This window comes from Borostomias antarcticus (genome assembly GCF_949987555.1).
Source record: "Borostomias antarcticus genome assembly, chromosome: 2".
Lineage (NCBI taxonomy): Eukaryota > Metazoa > Chordata > Actinopteri > Stomiiformes > Stomiidae > Borostomias > Borostomias antarcticus.
Window position 1 is genome coordinate 25,232,176 of NC_140235.1, and position 25,381 is coordinate 25,257,556.

Sequence of the window (25,381 nt, forward strand, 5' to 3'; positions counted from 1 at the left end):
ACAGTAAACACAGACACAGTAAACACAGACACAGTAAACACAGACACACAGTAAACACAGACACACAGTAAACACAGACACAGTAAACACAGACACAGTAAACACAGACACAGTAAACACAGACACACAGTAAACACAGACACACAGAAAACACAGTCACACAGTAAACACAGACACACAGTAAACACAGTCACACAGTAAACACAGACACACAGTAAACACAGACACACAGTAAACACAGACACACAGTAAACACAGACACACAGTAAACACAGACACACAGTAAACACAGTAAACACAGACACACAGTAAACACAGACACAGTAAACACAGACACAGTAAACACAGACACACAGTAAACACAGACACACAGTAAACACAGTCACACAGTAAACACAGTCACACAGTAAACACAGTCACACAGTAAACACAGACACACAGTAAACACAGACACACAGTAAACACAGACACACAGTAAACACAGACACACAGTAAACACAGTAAACACAGACACACAGTAAACACAGACACACAGTAAACACAGTAAACACAGACACACAGTAAACACAGACACACAGTAAACACAGACACACAGTAAACACAGACACACAGTAAACAGACACACAGTAAACATGGACATAGAATAAACACAGACAGTAAACACAGACACTCCTCTCCACCTCCCCTCCTCTTCTCTACATATCCTCCCCTCTCCTCCACCTCATTCTCTCATCCTCTCGTCTACCTCTCCTCCTCTCCTCTACATGTCCTCTCCTAGAGGTAGAGGAGAGGTGGAGGACTGGAGGCATGAGAGGAGGAGAGATGGAGAGAACAATGTTGGTTGTCTTCCCTTGAGATAAGAGTTAACTGTCTGTGATAGACTGCCTGATGCGTGTGTATGTATGTGTGCAATGTATGTGATGTATGTGGTGTGTGTGTGTGTGTGTGTATGTGGTGTGTGTGTGTGTGTGTATGTGTGTGTGCGAAAGAACTGCGCCATGCCACTGGACAACAAACACAATTCCATATTAATGAAACTGATCAAATTGACTGGTTTGCCTCATCCCAATTTAGCAATACATTTAACAATATTGTCGAAAGCTCTCCTAATACTCCGGATATTGTCATGATTAATGAATCCACCAAGTCTGTATTTATTTTAGAAATAGGATGTTCTTTTGACATGTACATGGACACTTGCTTTAGCTATAAAATATCAAAATATCAACCACTTGCTCATGCCATCTCTGCATGTGGGTATAATTGCAAAATTATAGTTTTGATAATTGGCAGCTTAAGGCACGTACACAAAATGTGTGTGTGAGGACTCCAACTTGCTGGACTGGCAAAAAAAATCAGCAAAACACTTATTCAAGTAGCCTACTGTTCTGTGTTTGCCATCATTGGCAGTTGTTTCATATGGAAAAGATGCTGCTACCTATATCCATAAATAGCTTTGATCTCCCTGCTGGGACTACATTATGTGAATGTGATCTTAAACTGCGTTGTGTGACTCTTGCAACTGTTGGATTTTGATATTGATTCGTATCTTTGATTGAAAATCCAATAAAGAAATTGAAATGTGTGTGTGCTAGTGTGTACGTTAGAAAGTAGAAGTAGGTGTAACTCTCAAGTTAAGTAATAGAAGTGACTTTGAGTCCAGCTGCCAGTGAAGACTTGATATAAATGAGTTTACTCTATAGATGAGATCATTTACTGTGCTCCCTGCAAACACACACACACACACACACACACACACACACACACACACACACGCCTCAGGTGGTCTATCATAGCCAGTTAACTCTTCTCAAGGAAACACAACCAACATCATTTTCTCCTTATTTGTTCTCTAAATCATTTCATGCTTCATTTGCTGTGTTCCTCCAGTCTTCCTCCACCTCTCCTCCCCCTCCACCCCTCCTCCCTCTCCTCCCCTCTCCTGTCCCGTCTCTCCTCCACCTTTATTCCTCCAGTCCGCCACCTCTCCTCCCTCTCCTCTTCCTCTTATCCTCCTCTCCTCCACCTTTCTTCTCCTCCTCTCATTCCTTCAGTCCTCCTCCACCTCTCCTCCCCTCTCCTCTACCTCTTCTGTTCCTCCTCTCCTCCACCCCTCCTCCCTCTCCTCCTCCACCCCTCCTCCACCTCTCCTCTACTCCTCCACCTCTCCTCCACCTCTCCTGTTCCTCCTCTCCTATTCCTCTTATCCTCCTCTCATTCCTCCTGTCCTCCTCCTCTCATTCCTCCACCTCTGCTTCTCCTCATCTCCCTGTCCTCCTCTCCTCCACCTCTCTTCCTCATCCTCCTCTCATCTACCTCTCCTCCTCTCCTCTACATGTCCTCCCCTCTCCTAGAGGTAGAGGAGAGGGAGGAGACACACTCCTCTCATTTCTCCAGTGAGGAGAGGACTGGAGGAATGAGAGGAGGGGAGGTGGAGGAGAGGAGGAATAGGAGAGGTAGAGGAGAGGGAGGAGGGGTGGAGGAGAGGAGAGGAGGAGGAGTGAAGGAATGAGAGGAGGAGAGGTAGAGGAGAGGAGGAGGACTGGAGGAGAGGTGGAGGACTGGAGGAATAGGTGGAGGAGAGGCAGAACAGGAGAGGAGAGGGGAGGAGAGGTAGAGGACAGGGAGGAGGGGTGGAGGGGGAGGAGAGGTGGAGGAAGACTGGAGGACACAGCAAATGAAGCATGAAATGATTTAGAGAACAAATAAAGAGAAAATGATGTTGGTTGTGTTTCCTTGAGATAAGAGTTAACTGGCTATGATAGACCACCTGAGGCATGTGTGAGTGTGTGTATGTGTATGTGTGTGTGTGTGTGTGTGTGCCGGGGGATAAATCATCTCATCTATAGAGTAAACTCATTTATATCAGGTCTTGACTGGCAGCTGGACTCAACTTTAGAGTTACACCTACTTCTACTTTCTAACTTACACACTAGCACACACACACGCACACAGTACATCTCCTCTTTTCCCTCCTCTACCTCTCCTCTACCTCTCTTCCTCTCCTCCACCTAACCTCTTCCTCTTTTCCCTCTGTTATGAAGGCTCAGACATTTAATCTGCTAGGATTAGTCATTGAATTTAGCATAAAATAAATTACTAGAATAATTTAAGTATACCAGTCCCTCATCTCGGCCCAGTATAATTTATCATTCAGACATAGTTTAGATGCCGCCCCCCCCCCCCCATTCCTATTGGTTTGTTATTTTCTTTATTTCATTGGCTTGCGAGACGACATCTTCTGGCGCTGCTGCAGAATCGTCTATTAATTCTGGACATGTGCTTCACGTTCTCTTGCTCGGCGAACTCCAGATGTGATGATGTGAGCAATCTCTGGACATTCAAGAGGATCCTCCATCGCCGTCGTTTGCCCAGATCACGTGCACAATTGATAATTTCACCACACCTGAAATTCAGATATCCCCCCACAACAAGAGCTCCATTTAGATAGGCCATTTTAGTTATTACTATTATTAAGCATGTTGTGTTTATTGTTAATGTTTATTATTTTGTATAGTGTATTCTTATATTTGTTTCCCAGCCCCTTTAGTTAATATTGTCCATATAAATGTGAGCGCCATCGAGGGTGGCCTGGTGATGGTGGCTAGCGTCTTTTACTTTAGATTTGTTAAGTTTAGATTGGTTAGTTAGTTAGTGTTTAAGCAGGTAGTTATATAGATATGTAGTATACCTGTAGCATAGGATTCTACAGCCCCCCTAATTTGTAGCCCCAGCTATACCCTCCTTTTCTCTACCTCTCCTCCACCTCTACCCCTCCCCTCCTCCACCTCTCCCACTCCCCTCCTCTCCTCCACTTCTCCCACTCCCTTCCTCTCCTCTGTCTCTCCTCTACCTCTCCTCCACTCCCCCTGTCCCGACATCTCATCGTTCTTCATCATGTTCATGTCAGGGTTGTTTTTAATGGATTTTTACGATTTATTTTATTCAACCTTCATTTAGACAGGTGATCTCTTTCGGACACAGAGTCTCATTCTCAAGAGAGAGCTGATCAAGACAGACGACACAGTTACTTACCGACAGGACATTCAGTACAGGGACAAAATAGAACACAAGAAGAGAAGGCCGTTGCTGTGGTTAGAGACATGGTGCAGTACTGGACCACAAAGCCGGGCCTTCTGTAGGGGAGGGGGGAGCTGTGGAGGAGAGAGGAGTGGAGAGAGGAAAGAGTGCTAGCTGCAGCAGTGTGGTGGAGTGTCAGCTACACAGCTGGATGCTGGCTTGGCTGATTAATTATCAGGGAAGGAAAGGTGACAGCACTCAGGCTCTCTCTCTCTTTCTTTCTTCTGTGCTGTCACCTGGACCTGAACAAGACTGGGCAGGGTTAGCTCCCCCCCCACACACACACACACACACACCCCAGTCACTCTGGCTGCTGTGTCTCAGTGATTGGTTGTGACAGCACGGGCCAACTCACTATCTCTCACACACACTTTCTGAGAGTGCAGCAGTTTTCCGGGGTCTCTGCAGGCTTGACTGCCATCTGCAACGCCTTTCTCCTCCCTTCACCTCCTCCCAGTGCCTTCGGCTGTCCCTACTCTGACCTCAACATGAAGAAGGAGGTGGTGTTGCCTGACCGGCTGGGAGGGGAGAAGCAGATCACCTTCGTACCCGTCCACTTCGTCCAGAAAACCAAAAGGCTCCTCCCCTCTGATGACCAGCAGCCAGACACCCCCCTCGACGACCACACTGACAGGTGGGAGTAGCCTTGTGTGTGTGTGTGTGTAGAGGCATAGCGCAGACCTTGGCTCCCATAATCGTTACCTTACAGTCGTGAGGAAGTGCATCTCCTTTCTAAACAAGTGTCTAAGAGCATATAATCTAGTGTAGTGCTAAAGCCAAAGTGCAAGAGTAGCAAAATATAAATACAACAGGTGCTTAAGAGGGAGCATCCTGGTAGTACTTCTTGTTTTGAGCCTGTGGCGAAAGATGGGCAGTGACTCTGCTGTCTTGACGTCAGTGGGCAGTTCATTCCACCTCTACATCGATCGACCGCAGGGGCCTCAGAGTGATGGGGCAACCAATCGCCCAAAGGTTGCGTTGTGGTCGGGAGGTGGTGTAGGGTTTGACCATGGCCTGGAGGTAGGAGGGAGCTGTTCCTTTCATTGCCCTGTAGGCTACAGTAGTACCCGAGTTTTAAACTGGATGCGAGCTGCTACAGGGAGCCAGTGTAGTGGACAGAGAAGGGAAGTTGTATGGGAGAACTTGGAGGGTTGAACACCAGGCAAGCTGCAGATTTCTAGACCAGCTCCAGAGGTTTAATGGCTGACTCCGGGGCCCCAGCAAGGAGGGAGTTGCAGTAGTCGGGGGAGGCGGGAGATGACAAGACCCTCGATGAACACCTGCGCCATTTTGTCAGTGAGGAAAGGGCTAATCCTCCTGATGTTTTAGAGCAGGAATCTGCAAGAGCGTGTAACGGATAGGGCTGCAACGATTAGTCGATTAATCGATGACTAATCGACAATACAAATGGTCGGCAACAAATGTAATTGTCGTTATTGTCGTCTGGAGAGCCTGAGGGGATTTTTGCTTTGTTTTTGTCCCCCCACCCCCCGAGTCGCACATGCGCATTGCGCAATAGCTTTCAGAGTTCACTCAGCAGTACCTTTTTTTTTTTTTTTTTTAAACCATTTTACAAAATGGTAAAAGAAACATTTTTGAATGTTTGTTCTTTCAATCCGAGTTGGCGTCACCACTGTGTCGTCAATGGTGATGGCCAGATGTCAACCAAGCACGCAGTTATGCGTGCCTCGACTTGTGTGTCAGAGAGGTTAATGACAGAGCCAGTTGGGTGTCATTGGAATAGCAGTGATAGGAGAAGCTATGTGAGCGAATGACAGAACCCAGAGATGTAGTGTAGAGGGAAAAAAGAAGAGGACCCAAGACAGACCCTTGTGGAACTCCTGTAGTCAGACTATGTGGTTCTTACTCACAGACCCTCTCCATGTCACCTGCTAGGAGTGACTCGTCAGGTAGCATGCAAACAGGGAGAGTGCAGAGCCTGTGACGCCTTTCTCCTCGAGGGTGAAGAGGAGGACCTGGTGGTCTAAAAGTGTCAAAAGCTGCTGACAGGTATAGGAGTATCAGGACAGAGGAGAGAGAGAGAGTTCTCGTGGGGTGGAGTGACTCTGTCACTGCAAGGAGGGCCATCTCTGTCGAGTGGCCAGCCTTGAACCCGGACTGGTGGGGGTCCGGGAGGTTGTTCTGGTGGAGATACAAGGGCAGTTGGTTAAAGTGTTTTTGATAGAAAGGGTAGAAGGGAAACCGGTCTGTAGTTTTTGACGTCAAAGTGGTCAAGTGATAGTTTCTTCAGGAGGGGGGTGACTCTGCCAGTCTTGAAAGCAGAGGGAAAGCATCCTGATACGAGAGATGTGTTGATGAGGTGGTTTAGGAAGGGAAGGAGTTTGGGGGCAATAGACTGAAGGAGAGAGGACGGGACAGGGTCTAGGGAGCACATGCTGGGGCGGCTAGATGTAACAAGGAGAGAGGAAGGTAGGGTAAGATGGGATGTGGAGAAGGGAGGGCAAGCAGAGAGGGAAGAGGGGGAGGATGGAGAGGGGGAGGGTGGGGAGGTGTGGTTGGTGCATGGAGCGTCGACCAGGGGATGGGGGAAAGAAGATTCGATATTGATAACTTTCTTTTCAAAGAAGTTGGAGAAATCATCTGGGAGAAGGGAGGAAGTAGGAGTAGGGGGTGGGAGTAAAGAAGAGAAAGTTTCAAAGAGTTTGCAGAGGTTAGAATTTTCAGCGGATAGGTAGGAGTGGAAGTTAAGAAAGTCCTCTTGGAGTTTTTTGGGTTCAGTGTCTTGCTCAAGGACACTTCGGCACACTGCCAGGAGCTGGGATCGAACCAAGGACCTTGCGACCCCTCACCGGCTGCTCTACCTCCTGAGCTACGCGCCGTGTAGGGTGATGTAGTTTAACATGATATTATCAGGGGTGATTTACAGTAGGAGTTTAACATGCTATTATCACAGGGGGTGTAGAAGGTTTATATGCTATTATCACAGGGGGTGTAGAAGGTTAACATAGTATTATCAGATGGGATGTAGGATGTTAATATGATATTATCAGAGGAGAGATGATGTAGGATGTCAAATGATATCATCCGAGGTGAAAGAGAGAGAGCTGCAGAGAGACTGGGAGAAAGAGGTATAGAAAGGTACGCAGGCCTGTGAGAGGTGTTGTATGAGGTGTAAAGAACCCTGGAGGGATGCGGTGTCATTGAGTTATGGAAAGGGAGGGGAGGGCAAGCAGATGGAGAGGACAGAGAAAGGGAGGGAAGAGAGAGAGAAGCAGAGGAGAGGTACCAAGTATAAACAGCCTTCTTGACATTCACCGTTCCTCCCCTCCAGGTCGGGGGCGCTCGAGGGGTCAGGAGGGCGTCTGAGAGGTCGGCCCCCAGGGGGTGTGGCCGTGTTGAAGAGGGAGGAGCCAGCGTCTCAGGGACACAAGCTGCTGTCTTCCCTGGGCAAGAGAACGAGACTGCCCAGCAGGTATATACAGTACGCATGCTCTCTCTCACACACACACACACACACACAGCGAGCAGTAGTTCTCTGCTTCAGTCCAGTCTCCGCCTCTCTGAATAATATATAGAGCTAGAGATCTCATAACACAGCAACACTGCTGTAGCTGGAGGAGGAAGCCAGGGGGGGAGTGGAGGGGGAGTAACTGTGTTTTTTTTTTTTTTGTCATTCAGCTCTTTTAGTTAATCATCCTCCTGGGTTTCTGTCTCTTTTTTTTTCCCTTTGTTTTTTTTTTTTTTCATGTTCTTGTAAAGCACTCTGTATTGTGCCACTGTATGAGGTGTGAGGAGAGAGGGAGAGGAGGAGACAGGAGGCGGGTAGGAGGAGAAGGAGGAGGGAGAGACGAGATGGGTTAGGAGGAGGAGGAGAGAGGAGGCGGGGTAGGAGGAGAAGGATGAGGGAGAGAAGAGATGGGTTAAGAAGAGGAGGAGGAGGAAGAGGGAGAGAGGAGATGGGTTAGGAATCGTCGTCGAGAGGAAACCGGTTAGGAGGAGAAGGAGGAGGGAGAGAAGAGATCGGTTAAGAGGAGGAGGGAGAGAGGAGATGGGTTAGGAGGAGGAGGAGGGAGAGGAGTAGAGAGGAGACTGATGAGGAGGAGAAGGAGGGAGAGAAGAGATGGGTTAAGATGAGTTGAAGGAGGATGGAAAGAGGAGATGGGTTAGGAGGAGGAGGAGAAGCAGGAGGGAGAGAGGAGATGGATTAGGAGGAGGAGGGAGAGAGGAGATGGGTTAGGAGCAGGAGGGAGAGAGGAAAGGAGGAGGATTAGGCTGCAGGGTTGGGTGATTATATAAAGCTGCTGTGATGCGAGGTGTGAAGGGGAGTGGTGGAAGGACACATTTAGTGCTGCAGATCTCCCGAAACCTGTCCAAGGTTCTTATGTAACCGCTGGTATTGGTACGATCTGGCGCGACTTTAGCACCAGCGTAACCAGCCTGATATGGACCCAGCTGCTTCTCTGCTCCTGTCTGATCTCCTCTCCACCACCCCTCCTCTCCGCTCCTGCGCCGGGACTTCTATCCTCCGACCCCCCCCCCCCCCTTCCTCCCTCCCTCCCTCCCGCCAAGTCGAACCCTAACCCCGACTTGCTCTCTCTCTCTGCTGCAAGCCACCGCAGTCCATAATGTAGGAATGCACTCTGCAGTTCAGGTTGATCCATTAATAGTTCAATTACAACAGGTCTGTGATTATTGATTAATCCTTTTAATTTGTTGAGACCCCGATACCTTCCTCTCCTTCTCTCTCTCTCTCTTTTTAATCATTCATGTTAGTTGACTCTGATCTATAATGACATAATCCTCAGAAAGATGGATAGAGAGGGGGATAGGAGAGAGAGAGGGATAGGGGAGAGAGAGAGAGGGATAGGAGAGGAAGAGAGAAGGGTTAGAGGAGGAACACGAGAGAGAGGCGGAGGAGAGAAGGTTAATGAGGTGCTATGATGAAGAGGATCTCTGAGCTGTTTGAGGATTAGGAGAGCTGTCAGAATGTGAAACAGCAGCCAAGCTAGCGTCTGCGCCTCGGGGAGAGAGAGACAGGATGTTTGAGGATGTCTCTCTCTGCATTCCTAGGTGTAGCCAGCCTGCACGATGTCTTGGAGCGCAAACTATTATAAATCTTCAGCGTAGCCAATGTTTGACGTGAGCATACAAAACATTACAACCCAAACACTCCTTTTCCCTCCATTTAGCATTCCTTCTCCTCACCCTCTCTCCCCTTCTCTGTAAAGGATTCTCTTCTCACCCTCTCCCTTTCTCTCTAAAGGATTTTCTTCTCACCCTCTCACTCTCTCGTCCTCTCTCTAAAGGCTTCTCTTCTCCTGCCTTTTCTCTGCAGTAAATATGGAAAATAGTCAATATTGCCAGAGCAGGTCAACAAAAATAACATTGCCACAACTAGTTATAATAGAAACAATGGCTCAGTAAAACAAAACTGTGAGCGACACAGCCCAGCTCCTCACTGCACCACTGTGAGCTACACTACGCTTCCTCAGCTCCACCTACGCATGTTTCGTTTTGTATTTTGGTTTAATTTGGGTTCTGTCGGATACGGTACTGAAAAACAGTGTTGATGAAGTGAGATTCATTCTCTCTCTCTCTTCTTTCTCTCCCTCCATCTCTTTCTGTCCAGGCTTGCCCAGTCAACCAAGTACCTGCGTGTGAAGAAGGAGGAGGAGGATGAAGAGGAGGACGAGGAGGAGTTGGGTCTGGGCAGCTTGATCTCAGGTACGCGGAACTCCGGGTGTCACGCCAAGTGTGTGTGTGTGTGTGCGTGCGTGCATGTACAGGAAAACATCAAGTAGCAGTACAAAAATAGATAAATAAAACATTTTTTAATTCCTATAAGGAAGGTTTTCTCAGAAGGGTGGCTGGTGTCTCCCTTAGAGATCAGGTGAGAAGTTCAGTCCTCCATGAGAGACTCGAGTACTGCCGCTGCTCCTTTGCGTCAAAAGGAGCCAGTTGAGGTGGTTTGGGCATCTAGTGAGGATGCCTCCTGGCCCCCTCCCTAGGGAGGTGTTCCAAGCATGTCCAGCTGGGAGGAGGCCGCGGGGTAGACCCAGGACCAGGTGGCAGGATTACATCTCCACACTGGCCTGTGAGCAGCTAAAGATCCTCCAGGCAGAGCTGGTTGATGTTGCTAGGAAAAGGAATGTCTGGGGCCCCTTGCTGGAACTAATGCCTCCGAGACGCGGCCCTGGATAAGCAGATGACGATGGATGGATGGATGGATGGATGGATAGTTCCTATAAATAATTCACTGGACAGAACCTGGTCAGGCCGGCTGATAATTCCTATTGCATTCTGAGCCACCTGTTTCTCCCGAAGGGAACAAAAGTCTCTTTGCTGAACTCCAATCATCTTGGAGCAGACTTTCACAATACCATTTAGACTACTACGGTATTCTTGTCCCTCACAGACAACCCATTAAACCAGCAAATAAAAGAGAAAGTTAGAAGACTTTATATGAATGATTGATTGGTTGATTGATTGAGTGAGTGATTGATTAATTGGTTGATTTATTGATTGATTGATTGCAAACATGGGGAGAACATGCAAACTCCCCACAGCCCGGAGACCTTCTTGCTGTGAGGCGACAGTACTAGGTACTGCGCCACCGTGCCACACGTGAGCGATTTTACGGTTCAGTGTCTTGCCAGGATCGAACCGGGGACCTTGCGATCCTCAGCCGGCCGCTCTACCTCCCGAGCTACAGTAGTAGCCCCAGTCTCTTAGACGCTACAGTCTCCAGCTCCCCCTAGTCTCTTTGCTCCAGTGTCTTAGGTTCAGGTCTCTTAGCTCCTGTCTCCCTCTAATCTGAAAGGCTATGGAGCTTTTCTGCTTACAACATGCCTACCGTTTACTGCTGAGAGCGAGGGGTGGGGGGTGCGGAGGAGTGTCCTACTCAGGCCCACTTAACTGAGACAGCATATTTTAACCCTACATACAAATACACACCCATACATATACTGTACCTACACCCAGACATACAGTTATGCACACACACACATATATATTGCGACTGTTGCCATGGCAATCACATCCAGGCCACTGCAGCTGATCGGCATGGCAGCAGTGGTTTACCTGGGATGACATCATCACCTCCCATGGCCTGCCCTGTCACTGCGTGGAACACACACACAGTGCCAGAGGGCATTATGAGGATATCCCTATCCTCCTGGGGGCTTCACTCAGCAGTTCCCCACAAGGAAATACAGGGTCACACACAACCCCAGCTGTCACTGGGGGCACACGCACACACACGCGTTTGTGTTACCATACTTGTGGGGACCGCTAAACTTAACCCTAGCCATAAACCCTAACCATTTACCCCTCACCCTAACCTTAACCCCTAATCCAACCCTAACCTTATCCCTACACCCCCCCCCCCCCCCACCGCCAAAACCCCTAAACCTAACCCTTAACACAAATTACACAACCTTTTACCCTTAATCCTACCCATAAACATAATTGTAACCCAAGACCTAAACCCTAACCTTTGCCTCAAAACTAGTAATTTTTTTTAAAATTTAAAATTCTTCTTTCACTATCCTTGTGGGGACATCTGGGTTACAGTTAGTATTGTGACACCTGGTGCGCGCGCACACACACACAGACACATACAAACCAGTCACGGGGAGACGAGAGGAGAATGAGGAGGGGAGCAGAAGGAGGAGAACAGGAAGGGAGAGAAGGAGAATAGGAGGTGAGGAGGAAGAGAAGCAGAGGTGAGGAGAGGTGAAGAGAAGAGGAGAAAGAGAAGAGGTGAGATGAGAAGAGGAAGTGAGGAGGGGGGATGGGAAGGAGAAGAAGTGGAGAGAAGATGAGACGTCCCAACATACACACACACTTACACACACTCCAATACAAGTTTGTTGTTGTGTGTGTGCATTTGGGTTTCAAAGTCTCTGTGAATCTGGTTCTGTCATCTCTTATTCATTGATGCATCAACAGCTGAATATTTAAAGATGAAAACAGGAGAAAGACATTAGGGTGACCGGGGGGGGGTACTGTGTGTGTGTGTTAGGGCTGCACAATTAATCGTGAATTAATCAAAATCGTGATTATGACCTCCGTGATTAACTAATCGCAAAAGGCCGCAATTAATGTGATTAATAATTTTTCTTTGAATTGAGTGTGCTAGGACACGGACGAATCACAGGTGCTTATGCTGTCTGACCAATCACATGCGTTCCCACTGAGTGCGCTGTGCGCAGCAATTTCACTGAGAAGTCAGATAGCAGTAGGGCAAGACAAGTGTCACAAGAGTACCCGCAGCCGTGAGTAGTGACAAAATGAGTGAAAACAAGGTCAGTGAGTTAGTAGAAAGAAAGGGATCAACGTCTGTGATTTGGGAGCATTTTGGTTATTATATATTAATATTATATATTCAATATGAATCGCAATTATTAATCGCAATTACCATTTTGAAGCAAATAATCGCAATTATTATTTTTTGTCATAATCGTGCAGCCCTAGTGTGTGTGTGTGCGCACGCATGTGTGCGTCTGTGGAGTTTCTACTGTATATCCAGCCCAGTTCTACTGTCCTGGTTCCTGTGTCTTATGTAAGCATGTCTTCATGAAGCTGTTGAACACATGGAGATTATGTTCTTTCTGAGGAACATGCATATAAGCTGTTATGCTTCTGCTCTCTCTTCCTCTGACAAAAACACACAGTACTCACCCCTTCCCTCTCTCATCTCTGGTATGTCTCCCTCTGAACAAGCACATTCTCACACCACTGTCTCCATTCACCCTCTATTTACAGCCCCCTCGTTGTGTGTGTGTGTGTGTGTGTGTGTATGGGGGGTGGAAAGTGCCACTTATTTGCTAACTGAGCAGACACACGTGACGAGCGTCCCCACGTGACCACGTGTGCTATTCACTAACGTAGCTAAACCAGCAAACGCTCGTCAGGGCCGGGGGTACTTGAGCACGTGTGCTATTCGCTTATGTAGCTAACGTTGCTACTTGAGGACGTTTTCTATTCGCTAACGTAGCTACGTGAGCACTTGTGCTATTCCCTAAAGTAGCTGAGTAAACACGTCGTCGCCGTCATTCAACGTGGCTATTAGGATTCTGGTCACCATAGGTAGGTAACCTGCTAGTTATCTTCTTGGCTACCATACAGCTGATGTTATCATTTTTGCTTTTAAAATGTTTTATTTTGAAAACAATGGCAGGTCATTTATTTATATGATAAATTATTCAATTTAGCCTAGTAAAATTAATAACCAGGCTATTCAAATCCAATTTGTCAGGCTCTATTAGTACGGTACTATATGTGGAGTAAATAGTGTCCGGAGACCTTAATGCATAAATGCTATGTTTTCCGGTTAGAAAGACAGAAGGGGAGAGTCTACCCACAATGGCCTGCTGTATAAATCATGGACCTACCAATGACTAATCATAACCTGACTGCCATTCTTTGTTCAGAGTTGTTCTTGTAGGCTAGTGTCTACTGGAACTCGGTTACCTCGCGGGTGGCGTCATTCTCCACCACTATACCTCCCACCTCACGACTTCAAGCATAAGCATCATAAGCCTATTGTCAGGGCAGGCTAATTGACTTTGCATTCCAGTCGCCTATACAGTGATGAGCGACACTTTGTAACAAACCAATCCAGCGCAATTAGGCACAGTAGCGATCCAACACAATGGACTGATGCCTACATGCAGTGGCGCTGTGGCGGGGATCTGTATCCAACTTTGGGGGGGGGGGGGACATTTAGGCTACATTGAAATTTTGCAAGAGTATGTTTTTGAGGGGACATCTTCTTACGCGGCTGTATGGTCATTTGAATGCCACTACCCCAATCTAAATATTGGGGGGAGGGGGACAATTTTAATGATCTCAAATATTGCGGGGGACATGTCCCCCCAGGATCCCCGCCCCTGCCTACATAGAGAGTACCTACTAGTGAACGGGCAAGAACGGTGTTTCAACCAGTCTTTATCCGACATGAAAAGAAAAAAGACATTTGTCTCTGAAATAAAATCTTTAACTTCACCTTTTCCAAAAGACCCTTATATCAATGATAAAATAGAGGTTAAAATGCAAATACCCAAAGTTGACTATTGTGTGTGGATAGGCTACTGCAGGGTGACGAGACGTCCCGGTTTGTCCGGGATTGTCGTGGGTTTTCGGTCTCCCGACAAATTTAAAACACTTTAATGTCCCGGTTTTCAACATTCCATACCTACTTGTCCCAGTTATTCTAACCTACTGAGAGCATGACTCCAGACCCTGAATCAGAAATTTAGTAAATCTAGTCATCTATTGAATCAAGAAAAGCTTACGCACCAAGCATATTCCAACATAATTTAATATGATAAGAGTTATATATATATATATAATACGATAAGAGGCTATAGAAATCAGACTGTCGGGCTGATTAACCCAACGAAGAGCCTACACAAACAATGAGCCTCTACATTCAACACTGATTTGTCTGTAGGCTGTCACTCAATTTGCTTGTCAAGGTTGTTGCAGCTTGTGGCTCATCTGTCTGGCAACATCTACAGAATGCAATAATTTCAACGTTTATGTTAGCCTGCTGCCTGTGTAACATAAACGCTCAAGTCATTTATTCACAATTCTATTAATAGGCTATTTCATTATAGGCCTAAACGGCTTAGCGCATATGTGTACATGTGCGCGTGCGAGTGTCTGTGTACCCACCTGTGCTGCTGTGTTACGGAACCTAATGTACAGATGTATGTGTAGACTGTCTGATTCAAAAGAATCGTATTATTGTAGCCCTAACTAACCCTGCACTGAGTGCGGTCATGTTCGCATCCAGACTGTGGAACCATTGGCGTTTTAACACCGGCCCCGATAAAATCAAACATGTTTGATATTTAAGATTATTAGCCTACGTCCCGACTTTACAAGCGAGACGGTGAGACCAGTAGTTCCTTTTTTGCTCGTTAACGCATTGCATCCCTGTAGGCTAACCTACATTTCTGTAGTTGCTGTTTAATGGTGCGTTCGTTTGTGGTCGGACGTGGCAAGTCGCAAGTGGCAAAATACCTACCTGAGAAACATCCGAATTTGCGACGACGAAGTGCGAGTTCATGCAGCGTTTTATTCAATCATTCCTAGTAGCAAGTCGCAATTTGCCACCTCCCAGTTATAAACGAACGCACCATATACCCTGGCATAAGTGCGCTTTTTCATAACCATAGCAACCATTGCTTTGAGCGTTTTATTCACAGTTCTGGATAATTATGGAAAAGCGATTTCGGTCTGGATGGTTCCTGTACTATTTTTAAGGTTTTAGCTATAAAAACTATTTCGCGTTGCATCACGCATGTACGGAGAAACTTAAACAGTTGATCTTGCGAATATCAAACAAGCAAATACAAGTTTTGAAGATGACAGATGAAAGAACGTGCACATACTAGGTTACAGGATATTAGCCTATCCTGTTCGAGGAAGCAACTTGGTAAAAGACCACTGTAGTCTCTTCTAAAGTAGCCTACACCTGGTGACACAATAGTCTGGATATCAATCATGTTTGATATGATCGGGGCTACGCATGGGTCTGCGAGCCGATCAGAAGGTTTAAGATCCGATCTGTAAACCCCAAACATTGTGTTGGGGTCGTGGCCGAGAGGCATGTAGTAGTATACTACCGCAAATAGTGAGGTCTAATCTTGGGTGTAGCCTAAATTACATTCTGCTTTTGCTATAGTCCAAATTATTCAAAAAAGGCATACTAACATAATAACCTAATAATAACGCATCGTATTTCAATTGGTTTGGCTTGATGTCAGCTAAACTTTTTGGACGATGAGTGCATACTGGGTTGGTCTCCTGTCTATGGCTGGATGACCTGTGCAAAAACTATTGCATTGTCTACAGAATTTCCTGGATTTATTGTAGACTTTTGAAATAAACATACTCTCTATTTTATGGAATTGCATGCGAGAAGCCATCCACGAAAAAGAGCATTTATGGCGAAGGAATAGTTGCACGTAGTGTTCACACATAAACCACGTTTTAACTAATTTATTTTAATGCGGTTCAGATTCTTTGTCTTACCAGCCAAAGTTACATATGTGACTATGCTTGCTCAAAAGTGGATCAGTAACAAATATTGTCTTCAATGAGACAGGAAAATAGATAATTTAATAGCATCTTTATGTGGCCTTGCCAGTTGTTAGGCAAACGCGCTAAGCACTGACTAATCGTTTCTACTGCAAGTTCTAAATTCAAGAAACACTAAGTCAATAAAGTGTTGTGTTATAGACCTATAATTACACATGGTTTAGATTTAATTTCGCTTAAGATATTTAATTGAGGCATTTATTTATCCAAGGACAACAAAGACAGCAGGCGGATTGTGGCCGCTAGAGGTTGCTTGCTCAACATTGCCTCCTGGCGGTTAGCGTGCAACATTGCGTCATAATCAGTTTTAGGAATTTGCTTTGGTTAACTGATAAGAGACAACATTTACAGGTTGCTAGAAGTAGACAGTATAGTGGGAACACAGGACAGTGCAAAATACAATATACAAAATGGTGTGCCATGAGTATAGCTACCAAATGTTCACACATCTTGCCAGAGACAGAAGCTCTCCATCCTACAACTGCTCAGTTGACTCTTTCAGCATCTTGTCAATAGACAACAAATGACTGCACTACTGTACACTCCAACACTTGAACAAACACCTGACAGGACTTGAACAATTGAAAAGATTGCCTATATGATAGTAAATAACAAAATACCTCTTGCCTATACAATAGACAACTACTGACTCTGTGAAACTGTATACTTGAATGTTATTTAAATGCACTGCAAATATCCTAGAAACCAGGCCAGGTCAAGCCTGGCTTATTTGTGTTGGCTGGCTTGTTTCTGTGCGGGACTGGTAGGACGGTAATGTTTGATAAATAAAGATAGGTCTTGTCACCTGGACACATCAGTTCCAACGCTTCCAATGCTAATCCAGCACAATAAGAGCGGGATAGCCAGTTAGCTCATGGGCTCACAACAACTAGCAGCAGCTTCCATAACATTAATGATAGTGGTCAGTGGCTAAAGCAGTTACACTGATGATAACAAAGTCATCCCCACCAGGAACCCCGGTCTCCTGGGTGGGAGTCCAATGCTCTCACCACTACTCTACTTGTGCAGTGGAGATCGGCGGGTGGGTTTTGGTGTCCTTCTTCCAGTCCCTAGTGTGGGTTGGGGTTAGAATATGGGTTGGGGTTGGGACAGGATCTGATCTATAAGGCAAGGGGTAAAGGTTGGAGTGAAAGGATGAACATGTGGACGTTTGGGGTATAGTCCCATAAAGTCATCCCCACCGGGTCTTCAACCCCAGTCTCCAGGGTGGGAGTCCAATGCTCTCACCACTACTCTTCTTGTGCAGTGTAGATCGGCGGGTTGATTTTGGTGTCCTTCTTGATTTTGGTGTGCTGGGACTACTGTAGTGTTGTCACGATACTGGTATTTCTAACTTCGATACGATACCTTGAAAAGTATCGATACTCGATACCATTTTCGATACCACGGGGAGAAATTGACAACATTGAGGGCATAACATTTTCGATTTTTTGACCTGCTGAAAGCAGACACTGTCTTCCTCATCCTCGACAGCGCTCCAGACACACGGTCTATATCCAGGCCCTTGCTAATGGCTAGGTGTAGGTTGTGCCCAAAGCAGGGGACCCATGTGAAGTCCTGCTGAAATGCTTTCTTGTTATTTGAGGCATTATCAGTGGTGATGCCAGCCATATTTGACATGTCCAGCTCCCATGTTTCATGTACCATCTCCTCCAACGCCTCCCTCAAGCTGTCCCCTGTGTGCTCTGAGTGCAGCCCAACACAGCCCAAACACCAGCTCTGCATTTCCCAGGATTCTGTTATAAACTGCAGAGTTACTGCCATGAATGTGGATGTGGCCCTGCTGGTCCACAGGTCAGTGGTGCATGAAAAGAAGGGTTTTCCCCCAAGGCTCTCCATGATTTTATCTTTTGTTTCATTGTATAGGGCGGGGATTTCAGTGTACATGAAATGATTCCGTGAAGGAAGGGCATACTTATTTAACTGTCCAAGAAGTTGTCTGAACCCAGGTTTCTCAACAGTATACACGGGGACCTGATCCATGCAAATGTACTCTGCTACAGCCCTGTTCAGTTTCTTGGTTTCATTTGATTTTGCATCATACTTTCTTTGTTGTTCAAATACAGCTAGTAGGGTAGGCTGTGTGTGTGTCGCTTTTGTTGCTGGTCGATTCTCCTCAGCTTCTCTCTGGTACTATAAGAGAAGATAAATATCACACTTTTAAAAACCTTGGTTTCTCTTTAGATCCGACCTTTAAAAATAACTCAATTATCTAATCTAATCTTAGAAATTAAGTAAAGTTAATAGTACTGTGTGTTAAGCATAACAGCATCTAAGTTGATTTACTGACCATTAACTCAAGATTCCTCAGGCTTGATAGCTGGTGTTGTCCTGTTAGCCCAACAGCCATTCTCGAAGCTAAGCTAACTAGCTCTAGTTTACATCCATGAGCTAGCTAGTAGCTAGCTAGCTTATTCCCCTCAGCTATTCAGACGCCACATTGACTGCTTTGGCCCATTGCTGGATAGCTTTGAGGGGGATTAGCTAGCTAGCTTAGCTTCACGTTAGCTATCTTATCTACCGCCCCCCCCCCCCACACACACACAGTCAATGCGGCGTTTCGATAGCAAGCTCATGGATGTATTAAACTAGAGTTCATGTATTAAACTAAAGTTAATAGTTTACTGGGCCATTTTGTTTAATGTTTCAGTGATGTTGAAACTGGAGCTGTCACCAACCTCTCTAAATTATTTATAGAGATCCGCGTGTTGGTCCTTCAGGTGTTTTGCTAAATTTGTTGTGTTTGCACCTTTCGTTGGCACTACTCTGGAACAACGCTTGCAAATGGGCTTCGTGGCATCTTTAGCTTTTCCTTCGTCATTTGCTTCCAACCCGAAGTACTTCCAAACAGCACTTCTGCTGTTTTCTTTATCCACGAGTCGCAGAGGCTCTGCACTTGCCATCTTCGGAGCGAGTGAGAGGATTTGTTGACAAGACAGGTCTGTGAGGGGGAGGGGGCGGGGCAATGTGTGCAAAGCAGCAGCCTGTGTGTGCCTGTGTGTCAACAACTCGCTGTAGGAGAGAAGACAGAGCGAGAAAGCCAGCTGGTATCGATAGTGTGGAAAATATCGATATTGCGGGAAATTAGTATTGAAACTGTTTTAAATATTCAGAATCGATATGAATTGAAAAATCGATATTTTTGACAACACTAGACTACTGCCTCTTGTAGTGCCAGAGAAATGCAGGCCAACATTGTCCGCAGTAACGGAGGGGAGGGAGGGAGGGAGGGAGGGAGTGATGATCGGACGAACGCTATACTAGGTGCGCTGGCACTGTAAGTTACGCACAAAAAAGCATCAATACATTAAGCTAATTTCTCCATCACCACCTAAAGCTGTGCCAGTCAACAGTCAGTCTAATCACTGAAAATAAACCACATAGGCGTAGAGCGACTGGTGCATCACATCCTATACAAAAAATAATTACTATAGGATTTGAAGTGTCCTACTCCTATTGTAATGAGGACTGTCTGTCTATAATGCAGTAGCGTACCGTGGGGTCTTGCACAGGGTGTTCTCCGACATTGTTATTACTCCCAATGCCCCCCAACCCCCCCCCCCCTGCACACCCCGTACACACACGCCGATAGGGAGAGAAACTACGCATGTAGGGGTCAGTGGAGTCTTTTGGTTTTGATGTTCTGGGACTACTGCCTCTTGTGGTAGCAGCAATGGAATTGCAGGTCAACAACAGACCGCAAGACGCACGGACAAAATGGATTCCCTCTCCTTGGTGTGTCGGCTTATAGCCAACACACAAAAAACACTTATCGAGGATCAGATGGATTATATAGAAGAGGTTGATACTGATAGACTGCTAGACTACAGATAGAAAATTGCCAGTTTGGGAACCTTTAAATGTCTAGCTGAGTACTTAGGACTGTAATGAGGAACTGATTAGTACTGATAACATACTGAGGATAAGTGATTCCAATGTAAATGTATCTGTACTTGTTACACATGTCTAATAAACATTATATTCCAAGTACAGTACGAGTACAGTGTGTTGAAGTGTGTGATGTTTTTATATACACAATGTGTGTAGTGTTATGGGTGTGTGCAGCGTAAGCCTATGTACAGTCAGCCGTCGTGTAATTAGTGCAAAACGGACGGAGTATGAGCAGGGAGAGTATCAGACGTGTGGTCTCACGCGGCAACCCTGACATCTAAAAATATAGCCTGACTGAAGGTACAGGGTTGGAGTGATGCTTATCTCTGTGAGCAGAAAGTTCCAGAGGGAGGGGGCTGCCGCATCAAAGGCTCTGTCCCCAAATGTTTGCAGGCCGGGGGGTGAAGAGCAGACCCATGCCTGAGGACCGCAGATTCTGGGTTGGGGTATGATGATGGAGAAGGTCAGATACCACAGGTAATGGGGGGGCAAGGGCATAGAGGGATTTGTAGGTCAGCTGGAGGAGCTTGTAGGCGATGCGGGAGTTGATCAGAAGCCGGTGGATGAGGGTGGGGTGATGTGCTGCCAGGGCTCGGTGTGAGTGAGAACCCTGGCAGCTGAGTCTTGAGTGCCAGCTTGCTTACACTGCTACATCTTCCTCTCTAATCTTCTACTCTCACAAGTGTTGTGACCTGCTCAGAGAAGAGATAAAGTATTAGGACACTGCTTGAACAGTAGAGGAGCCGTAGTGAATCATCAGGTTAATACTGTGACAGGGGAATGCAGGCCGGCTGTGGGAGGATAACGAGGGAGCTGAGACACATGATGGGAGGGGAGTTGGTGGTGGACCACACAAACAACTAAATACATTTAAGGAACTTTACTGGAATGTTGACTAGGGCTGTCGCGGTTTGCAGTTAACCGCACAACCGGGGTCCTGTGAAGCAGACCGCGGCGCTTTACAGGCGACCGCATCTACCGCGGTCACTAACGTTTTTTCATTTTATTAGACCTCTGTTCTATGGGGCTTTCCAAGGGCTGTCAAATAAATATTCAACCGTCGACTGAGATAGAAAATACGTCTAGCCTAATCAGTCGCCTCCTTCCCTCCACTAGTCTGGGGGTCCACCTTGGGCAAGTGGTAGTACCCCCTAGCCCCCCTACCTGGGGTTACAGGCAAAAACCCTGATGACAAAACAACCTAAAGGAAGAGAGACCCGGCCCGGAGGAAGCCCGGGGCCCTCGTCTGGAGCCAGGCCCAGACGGAGGGCCCGCCTGCGAGCGCCTGGTGGCTGGGCTTACCACGGAGCCCGGCCGGGCCCAGCCCGAATAAGCAACGTGGAAGCACCATCTTCTCCTCCATCGTCCCGTGGACCCACCACCCGCGGGAGGAATTGTCGGGGTCGGGTGCGCTGCCAACTAGGTGGCGGTGAAGGCGGAGGGCACCGACGGACCGGACCTGGGCGGCAAAGGCTGGCTCTGGGGACATGGATCATTACCTCGCTGGGGGGGAAGGAGCCGGAGCTTGTGAGGGAGGTGGAGCGATACCAATTACACCTGGTGGGGCTAACCTCCACGCACAGCACCGGCACCGGAACCAAACTCCTGGATAGGGGTTGGACCCTGTTCTTCTCCGGAGTTGCTCACGGTATGAGGTGTAAGGCAGGTGTGGCTATACTAGCTAGCCCCCAGCTGAGCGCCTCTGTGCTGGAGTTCACCCCAGTGGATGAGAGGGTCGCCTCCCTGCGCCTTAGGACTGTGGGGGGGGGGGACTCTGACTGTGGTTTGTGCTTATGCACCGAACAGCAGTTCAGAGTACTCGGCCTTCCTGCAGACCCTGAGTGGAGTCCTTTTGGGGGCTCCTGCAGGGGACTCCACTGTCCTACTGGGGGACTTCAATGCACACGTAGGCAATGATGGAGAAACTTGGAGGGGCGTGATTGGGAGGCATGGCCACCACGATCTGAACCCGAGTGGTGTTTTGTTGTTGGACTTCTGTGCTAGTCACGGTTTGTCCATAACAAACACCATGTTCGAACACAAGGATGCCCACAAGTACACCTGGCATCAGAACACCTTAGGCCGAAGGTCGATGATCGATTTTGTATCATCTGATCTGAGGCCATGCGTTTTGGACACTCGGGTAAAGAGAGGGGCAGAGCTGTCCACTGATCACCATCTGGTGGTGAGCTGGTTTCGATGGCGGGGGAAACTTCTGGACAGACCTGGAAAACCCAAGCGTGTAGTGAGGGTGAACTGGGAACGTCTGGAGGAAGAGCCTGTCCGGAGAGATTTCAATTGCCACCTCCGGCGGAGCTTCTCAGGCATCCCTGTGGAGGTTGGGGACATCGAGCATGAGTGGTCGGTGTTCAAAGCCTCCATTGCTGAAGCTGCGGCTGGGAGCTGTGGCCTGAGGGCCATAGGTACCTCAAGGGGCGGTAACCCTCGGACACCGTGGTGGACAGCGGTGTGTCAGGGAAGCCGTCCGACTGAAGGAGGCCTTCCGGGATATGTTAGCCCGGGAGACCCCAGAAGCAGTTGCAGGGTATCGACTGGCCCGGAGGGCTGCGGCTTCGGCTGTGACCAAGGCAAAGCAGCGGGTGTGGGAGGAGTTCGGAGAAACCATGGAGAAGGACTTTCGGTCGGCACCAAAGTGTTTCTGGAAGACCATCAGACACCTCAGGAAGGGAAAGCGGGGGACCATCCAAGCTGTATACAGCAAGGAGGGGACACTGCTGACCTCAACTGAGGAGGTTGTTGAGCGTTGGAAGGAGCACTTTGAGGAACTCCTGAACCCGACTAATCCACCCTCTACGATCGAGGCAGAGCCGGAAGATGATGGGGGGTCGTCAATTTCATTGGAGGAGGTCACTGAGGTAGTCAAACAACTCCACAGTGGCAGAGCCCCAGGGACTGATGAGATCCGTCCAGAAATGCTGAAGGCGCTGGGTGTAGAGGGGCTGTCTTGGTTGACACGCCTCTGTAACATTGCGTGGAAGTCTGGGTCAATGCCGAAGGAGTGGCAGACTGGGGTGGTGGTCCCAATATTCAAAAAAGGGGACCAGAGGGTGTGTGCGAACTATAGAGGCATCACATTACTCAGCCTCCCAGGGAAAGTTTACTCCAAGGTGCTGAAAAGGAGGGTCCGGCCGATAGTCGAACCTCAGATCGAAGAGGAACAATGCGGATTTCGTCCTGGTCGTGGAACTACCGACCAGCTCTTCACTCTCGCAAGGATCTTGGAGGGGGCTTGGGCGGCCAAAATGAGTTTTCTCCGGAGGGTGGCTGGGGTCTCCCTGATAGATCGGGTGAGAGGTTCAGTCATCCGGGAGAGACTCGGAGTAGAGCTGCTGCTCCTTTGCGTCGAAAGGAGCCAGTTGAGGTGGTTCGGGCATCTAGTGAGGATGCCTCCTGGGCGCCTCCCTAGGGAGGTGTTCCAGGCGTGTCCGGCTGGGAGGAGGCCACGGGGTAGACCCAGGACTAGGTGGCGGGACTACATCTCTGCACTGGCCTGTGAGCGGCTAAAGATTCCCCAGGCAGAGCTGGTTGATGCTGCTAGGGAAAGGGATGTCTGGGGCCCCCTGCTGGAGCTGCTGCCTCCGCGACCCGACCCCGGATAAGCGGATGAAGATGGATGGATGGATGGTCTAGCCTAATCATTGTAAAATGTATCGACTAGTAAACAGAGATTCTCATAGTTTAGGACTACGTCCGCGAAGTCGAAGGAACGCATTGCGCGGAGCAGAACGAGAATGATATTCGAAATAAGTTAGTCAATTTCAAATGGAAATGGTGGCCTAGTGTAACTGTATAGCCTAGATCTAGAAATGAGATGTTATGGCAATTCTACTAGGCTACTACATTGGGCAGGTAATAAGGCGGATTGCCAAACATTACCCTTTAAACAAGGACTATTATCATCATGAAAATGTGATAATGACCACAAACGAAATCATATCATTATGTATTTATTGTACAAAGACTCGGTAAACTGTAAAAAGACAAGTTCAAGTTGGATTAGAAAGCTGTAGCTCAGGGGTGGACAACCCGCGGCTCACGAGCCGCATGCGGCTCTTTGCCCGTCAATATGCGGCTCCTCCATCCATTGATTAAAAAAAAAGTTGGCTTGCGGCTCTTCCATCCTTTCATTAAAAAACTAAATTCATTCATGTCATAAGAACGTTTCTCTCTCTCTAGTTTCGCTGTGCATTTCTTCCTGCCCATTTTAGTTTATTGCAGATTTGTCATAAAATCATATGATTCGTTTCGCTAGGTCGCGAGGAAGTCGCGTGAGAACCACTTCAAACCAATCATATAGGTAGCAAATCACCTTGGTAACAAACTAATTGTAAACAAAATAATTTGCTTTGCGTGGGTGATTCTCTTTTACGACAAAAGCTAACGTAGCCTAGGCTACTGTACACAACCAAAGAATGGCTGGAAAGAAATGCGCACTGAAAAGAAAATATGAAGACGGAACACAGGACATTTTTTACCCGAGTGGGAGAGTCATTTTTTCTTCATAGAACGTAATGGTAAGCCATTCTGTCTGATATGCCAGACATCATTGGGACATTTCAAAGCCATAAATCTCCAGTCCAGTCCAGTCCAGCCCAGCCTAACCCAGCCCAGCCTAACCCAGCCCAGCCCAGCCTAGCCCAGCCCAGTCCAGCCTAACCCAGCCCAGTCCAGCCTAATCCAGCCCAGCCTTACCCAGTCCTGTCCAGCCTAACTCAGCCCATCCCAGTCCAGTCCAGCCTAACCCAGCCCATCCCAGTCTAGTCCAGCCTAACCCAGCCCAGCCTAACCCAGCCTAACCCAGCCCAGCCTAACCCAGCCTAACCCAGCCCAGCCTAACCCAGTCCAGTCCAGTCCAAAATATATTGTCAGAAAATATCGTTGTATGTATTAATTTTAAGTAAATTAACTTTAAATGTATATTGAATGGACGTTAAACGTTTTTCTTCTTATTTTAGACTGGGGTGCCTTGGGATTTTAAGTAGGCTACTTATGAAGGGTGCGGTGACTGAAAAAAAGGTTGAGAAACGCTGCTATATATGTTGTGGCTCTGGGTGGTACCACAGTAATTTTTGTGTCTCTTAGTCTCTGACTGGTTGGCCACCCCTGCTGTAGCTGATCGCGCCAAAAAGTATGTTTCCATACAAAGCCTACCCATTCAGACCAGAGATTAAATCTTAAATGGTAGTAGTGTAGCCTACTTCATTGTAGGAATAATAGGTATAGCTTCAACTACACACAGGCCACAAAATACAATAACAAAATACAGACAACAGCGGCCACTAAGGATTTTCTTTTA

The 25,381-nt window shown here is 47.4% G+C and overlaps 1 protein-coding gene across 1 annotated transcript in view; it reads left to right on the forward strand.

The window, feature by feature from the left end:
* Nucleotides 1–25,381, forward strand: part of l3mbtl4 (L3MBTL histone methyl-lysine binding protein 4) — a 62,199-nt gene that overhangs the window by 27,368 nt on the left and 9,450 nt on the right. The window contains exons 15-17 of the mRNA XM_084455901.1: nt 4,538–4,714; nt 7,373–7,513; nt 9,671–9,765. Coding sequence (XP_084312027.1) covers nt 4,538–4,714; nt 7,373–7,513; nt 9,671–9,765 — 413 coding nt within the window. The remainder of the gene's footprint in view (nt 1–4,537; nt 4,715–7,372; nt 7,514–9,670; nt 9,766–25,381) is intronic.